This window comes from Tupaia chinensis, unplaced genomic scaffold (genome assembly GCF_000334495.1).
Source record: "Tupaia chinensis unplaced genomic scaffold, TupChi_1.0 Scaffold000532_1, whole genome shotgun sequence".
Lineage (NCBI taxonomy): Eukaryota > Metazoa > Chordata > Mammalia > Scandentia > Tupaiidae > Tupaia > Tupaia belangeri.
In genome coordinates, this window is record NW_006160045.1 from 7,420,626 (window position 1) to 7,426,533 (window position 5,908).

General features: G+C 54.1%; 1 protein-coding gene across 3 annotated transcripts in view; it reads right to left on the reverse strand.

Moving 5' to 3' along the window:
* Positions 1-1,977: 1,977 nt before the first annotated feature.
* The window catches only part of PSEN2 (presenilin 2), a 24,850-nt gene continuing 20,919 nt past the window's right edge, over positions 1,978-5,908 (reverse strand). Inside the window, exons 9-11 of one of the 3 annotated variants that reach the window (XM_027775228.1) lie at positions 5,636-5,734; positions 3,793-3,911; positions 1,978-2,679 (exon numbers count right to left, since the gene is read on the reverse strand). In XM_027775228.1, coding sequence (XP_027631029.1) covers positions 2,524-2,679; positions 3,793-3,911; positions 5,636-5,734 — 374 coding nt within the window. In that variant the 3' untranslated portion in view covers positions 1,978-2,523. Of the gene's footprint in view, positions 2,680-3,792; positions 3,912-5,630; positions 5,738-5,908 lie in introns of those variants that run through there. The other 2 variants (XM_006157248.2, XM_027775229.1) reach the window with 2 other exon arrangements.

Genomic DNA, 5,908 nt, shown 5'->3' on the forward strand with positions numbered 1-5,908 from the left:
AAATATTGTCCTAATTGCCAAATGGAACAGACTTTTCTGTCTATTTGCTTGGTTTTCTTTTTTTTAAAGAGAATTATTTAGTTTTATTTATTCATTCATTTATTTTAATTTGACCAGAGAAAGCCAGAGAGAGAGAAAAAACAAGCCACCAGGTCCAGGATTTGAACCGTGGTCAGCCATATGGGAGTGTCCAGTACCTTAACCACCATGCCATCTGCTGGTCCCCTGCTTGTTTGTTTTTAGTTTATTTATTGATTTTCTGAGACAGAGACAGATACCCTCAACAGGGTCTTCACATCAAGATCCTCTGCTGCAGCCTGGTGGCCAGCCAGGCTCAGTGTACCCAACCTGCTAGGGCAGACCCACCCTGGACATGCACCAGGAGTCTGTCCCCATGATGTCCAGCATCATGCCATGACATCCAGCATCCGGCCCACAATGCCACGGCCGGACCACCTTCAGGTTTTCTCCCGTTAGCCCCCTGGGAACACCTACAACATTAGGGAACTTCTTTTTTTGGGGAGAGTTTTTGCTATAAGGCGCGTGCACTCGCCAGAAAGACAGAGAGACAGACAGCGAGAAATTACCCCCCGGGGGGATGGCCACATTGCAATCCCTTCTCCATTCTCCTCTCGGGATCTTGGGCACGCACACACACGCACCTGGCGTGAGTTTAAGCCACCAGGTCTGGGACTCGAACTGTAGTTGGCTACATGCGGAGTCCAGCGACATAGCCATTACGCCAACTGCTGGTCCCGGGAACTTCTTTAACTGCTCCCCGCTTTGGCACTCACGACTGTGATGGCACCACACGTGTCTCTGACCCAGCACACGGAATGCTGCACTACCCCAAACAGCAGCTGTTCTGCCTTCTTAGCTCCCACAGGTTCCCTGTTCTCCTACGGACAGCCCAGGGGAAGAGCTCTGTCAAACATCAAGATACACGATCCTTCTATTTTTCTTGTAATAGATAGCCAGGTTCTCGGCACTCACATTATTTCTGGAACAAGGAGACAGCCAGGCCCTCGTCTTGACTCCACAGGCACACCTGCCTTTTTTCAGCTGTCCAACGGCTGTCCCAGCGGGCCTTACAGGCCCAAGTCCCCATCCGGAGCCTTCTGAGAGTCTGTGCAACCCAGCTTGGCATGCAGAGGAAAAGGGCAAACCCAGCCTGTCCACTCCGCGGTCTCAGCGCCCAGAGTAAGAAAGGGGAGTGGGCGAGTCTGAGCGCGTATTCTCTCTGGGCCCTGTGAGGCACTGGCTTCTGCTGAGGACCGGCACTTACTGAGGAAGCACTCCACGTTTCCACAACCACCGTGGCCTGTTTCTGACACTGCAATGTGACTGACAGAATGAGCCGGGCACCAGGAGCTCACAGCCCCAGGTTTTGGGACATGGGCCTCACTGCTCACCTGTCTCTGCTGGGGACATCCCAGGGCCAGCAGTGCGTGGTGCTAAAGCACCAGGCTGCGAGGCTCACCCAGAAGAGAAGGTTCTGGGTTTGCATGGAGACCTCCCCTAGCCTGCCACACACACAGTGGCCATGGGCTGGGCCTGGCTGAGGTGAGTGGATTGTGCCATCAGGACCTTGTTGCCTCTCTCTCTCTAAGTAAATTTTTTAAAAGAATTATTTGCTTTAACTTTTATTATTATTATTATTATTTAATATTTCCAGAAAGAGACTGAGAGAAAGAGAGAGGTAAAGTGAGAAAGCAAGCCTCCAGGTCTAGGACTTGAACCATGGTCAGCCATGTGGGAGTCCAACGCTGTTAACTACCATGTCACCTGCCAGCCACTCTAAATAATTTTTTTAAAAAAGAGACTTTCTAGTTAAATAAGTGGTGTAGAGTCAACACAGTTAAGCCTCTCTCCTTTACGGCAAATCTCCTCCCTCCCGGCCGGCAGCACACATTACCCGGGGGGCCCCAGGGGGTTGAGGGAAAGGTGTGGCACTGCCCCAAAGACCAGACTCCCATATTCCAACAGAATCCACCGATTTATTGATAACATGAGTCCACGTCCCAGCAGTAACTGCTGCCACAAGAACTGAACTCGGTTTCTAAAGGCAATAGTATGACAACATCATAGACAAAGCAATGGGGACATTCCTTACAGGGAATTGGCTTTGCTTCTCCGGCCAGAGCAAACAGGGGCTCAGGGCCGTTCCTGAGCACAGGCTTCTGGTCCTGAATAGACGCACATTCCTCCAGGCCTCAGAGGACCCCAGAGCATGGGACACGCACAGGCTCCTTCTCCACGCTCCTCCCTCACCACAATCTCACTCATCTCGGCACACCTGCTGTGCTTCCTGTCACGAAGAGGTGCACTGAAGTCTGGTGACAAAACAGCTAGCACCAAAAAGCTTCCTCTTCATGAAGTAAACACAAGACTTTTTTATTCCTTTTTTTTTTTTTAAAGGAAAAAAAGGTTTTAAAAAAATCTATGGCACTAGAGTGGAAAACTACACAACTGCATCCAGTTACAATTTCCTACGGCTTCCAGGCCACGGCACCCACATGCCCCTCAGATATAGAGCTGATGGGCGGCCAGGGTGTCCATAAAGGGGCGCACCAGGTTGTCTGTGGAGAAGTAGAAGATGAGCCCGAATGTGATGGAGATGGGGAGGGCTGGCAGCGCCTTCTTGAACACGGCGAGCAGCAGGAGGGTCAGACACAAACCCTGCAGGACACGGGGAGGGAAGGCCCCACCGGTGGGGGTGGAGGGTGGTCAGTGACAGGCGGTCCTTGGGCTCGGGAGCTTGCGCAAGGACTAGTCAGATGACAGCTCAGGGCTTCCCTGACCCTGTGCAACTCTGCGCAGTGCTGAGGGCAGAGTCCTCATCCTACCGGAACGCTCTGCCTGTTAATGGGTGACCCAGAGTCCCAGGACAGTGCTGTTTCCAGCAGCACACGCTGCCTCCTCTGTCGGGCTACAGCAGTCTCACAGGGTGGCAGGACACTCTCAGGGACTGTAGGAGAGGGTCTTTGAAACGTTCATGGAAAATGCATACTATGAGAGAAGTACTCATGCATTTAAAATTTTTTGTACCAAGGTAAAAGTTGTGCTTTAATTCGACATTTCCCTGATCTTTTGAAGTCCCCTTATATGAGAATTAGATGGGACTGACTCAAAGGAAGGCCAGCAAGGTTCTCAGCAACGGACCATGGGAACCAAAGACTGGTCCCATGACCTGACCCCTCAGAAGCAGGCATGCACACATAGAGCTGGGCAGGGCAGGGGCCTAGGGTTCATGATCTCATCCACCCTATTCATGCACCCTGCCACGTGATGCCCAGGCTGGGCCCCGCCTCCTCTAATCTAAAAATTACCAACAGAATCATAGCATGCTGTGCCCCCCAATGGGTGAGCCTGGCCATATCAGGTGACCCCAGCAGCCTCCAGATTCTGCTGCTGGGGCTTAAAGTGCTGAGGCCACTCCAAGTCCTAGATTCAGAAACTCACGGTGTCCAGGTGTCACAGAGGAGAGGAGACCTTAGTCTGACCACAGAGCACCCCTCCCTCACTTGTGCCCATAGGCAAGACCCTGACCCAGCCCCCTCTCCATCAGTTTTCACAGGTATCTTGAGACAAGCGTACAGAGCTTTAGATCAGACCCTCAGCGCCTCCTTCAACAGGCTGAGGGGTGTACTGCTGGTGACACTCCCAGAGCCTTGGTCTCCCCTCTTCGTGGCAGCCCCTCTTGGCCATCTGGGAATTCCCAGGGGCCCTGGGCCGCCCATGAAATCCTCAAGGTCCCATTGCCTAGGGCAATGGGGAGCTCCCCCCACTCACAATGAGGATGGCGACAAAGCAGGCCAGCGTGGTGTTCCAGTCCCCGCTGCCCGTGGCAGCCGCCTTGCCCACCAGCACACTGTAGAAGATGAAGTCTCCCAGGCCGAGCTTCACGCCCCCTGTGTGGGAGGAGAAAGTGGACACTTCGGTCTCCAAAGTGGGTGGACAGGGGGAGGAGGACATGACACCAGCCAAGAAAGCCCAGCCACTCTGCCCAGCCCAAAGGGAGGAGGGGCCAGACAGGGAGTCCCTGCCAGGTCACACCCACCCAGAGGAATAGCCCCGCAGACCAGGCACAAGGACATGCTGCCTCTGGAAAGCAGGGAGCACACGGACTGGGCAGGGGAATATGGCAGATCTGACACTCAAGGAAAACTGGGGCTGGACACTTAATAAAGAAAAGAACAAGTAAAAATAGAATGCCTGGGGCTAGAGGGCTGCTGTACAGCTCGTGATAGATAATAATAAAATCATAACTATTTTGCTAAGGAAATTTAATTGGGGTATTTTCAAGAACATGCATAATATATACGTTCTCTGGAGATGCTTTCCCTTCAAGACCAGGTAAATGTAACTGGGAATGAGCTTACCCCTTTCTGAAAAGCAAACCAGAGTTTCTAAAATGCTTTCAAGTTCACTTTCATTAGTGCAATGGTCCCTATTTACGGGACAGGGACCACAAAGTGCTTAGGTGACAGAAGCGAAGTGAAGAGGCCCATCGAGGCTGCAGCCTGGGCCACAAGTGCAGCTCTACTCATTCCATTTCCCGTGACAAAGCACTAACGGTTCCCACCACCTCCAGGATGAAATCCCAGCTCTTTCTCATGTACAGCACCCTAAGGCCGAATCCTGGCCATCCCTGACTGCTCCCTGCCACTGCCCAGGCCCTCTGCCCAGCCACATCCAACAGCCACAGAGCTCCCCACAGAGGCACTCATCTGAGGCTCTGCACATGCTGCTGAAGCACTGGGCCAGCCTTTGTCCAGGAGCCGAGATCCTTGGACTGTCCCGAGTTCCAGTGTCTTCCTATTCCTGAGCCCCTCGGGCCAGTGTGGGGGCAGTGGGTTACCAGCTATGACCTGCCAGCCTGCCGAGCCTGTGCCCAAGTCTACCTGCCTCCCACGGCTGCACTGAGATGTCACTCAGGCCACTCAAGTGCATACTTCCAGGTGGGACTCTCCACAGGCCACCACCCTGCCCCCAAGATCACAGCCACCCTCCCACACAACACAAAACTCTGAGGGCTCCCAAGATAAAGATTGGGATCCCCACCTTGACCAGGAAGGCCCTTCCAGCCCCTGCCTGCCTCCCAGCCTCCTCTGCTCTCTGTCAGGGTCCTGCCTCCCCTTCCTCTAGCCTGGTGTGCTGCCTTCTGCCTTGAGGACCCTGCTCCTGCTGTCTGCTTGTTAGAAATGCCCTCCTGAGTCCCTACTCCTCATTCTAGTCACTGCTGTGACAACCTCGAGGCTCAGCTCAGAAGTGCCCTCCTCAGTCAATCATCTCTGACTCTTCCAATCAGGTTGTAAAGCCCCCTCCCATGCTCTCTGGACGCCCAGCCCCTTCCGAGGTCCTCTCTGGCTCCCACAGAAGAGTGAGGAGTGTCTGTGCCTGCCAGACCGAGTCCCGCCACAGCGGGGCAGCACCTGGCACAGCACAGGGCCCAGTGGGCACCTGATGCAGGCCCGCAGATGGGCAGGGCAGCCTGCGGGGGCAGCCTAGGGCCTAACACCAAGGTTCCAGCTGTGCAGGCTTCTCTCCTCACGTCCTCCTCCACCCAGACTTTGGGGGGCCTCTGACCCCCCGCCCCCATACAAAGCAGACCATCTGAACGCAGGCACCTTACTTTCCTCCTCTTCCTCCAGCTCCTCCCCTGGGTAGCCAGGCAGAGGGGGCTCAAAGACTTCAGGGTAGGAGGGCTCCCCAAAACTGTCATAGGAGTCTTCTTCTGGGCATCAGGAAGAGCAGATGAGTGTCATCACCATGAGGAGAGAGCAGATGAGAGAGACAAAGGCTGGTCAGAGGGTTCCCTGGTCTCTGGGAATAGTTCCAGGAAAGGGACCCCGAACAAAAATGACTGACCTCAGGGCTTCTCACCCCACCCACCCCCGGAGGGAAT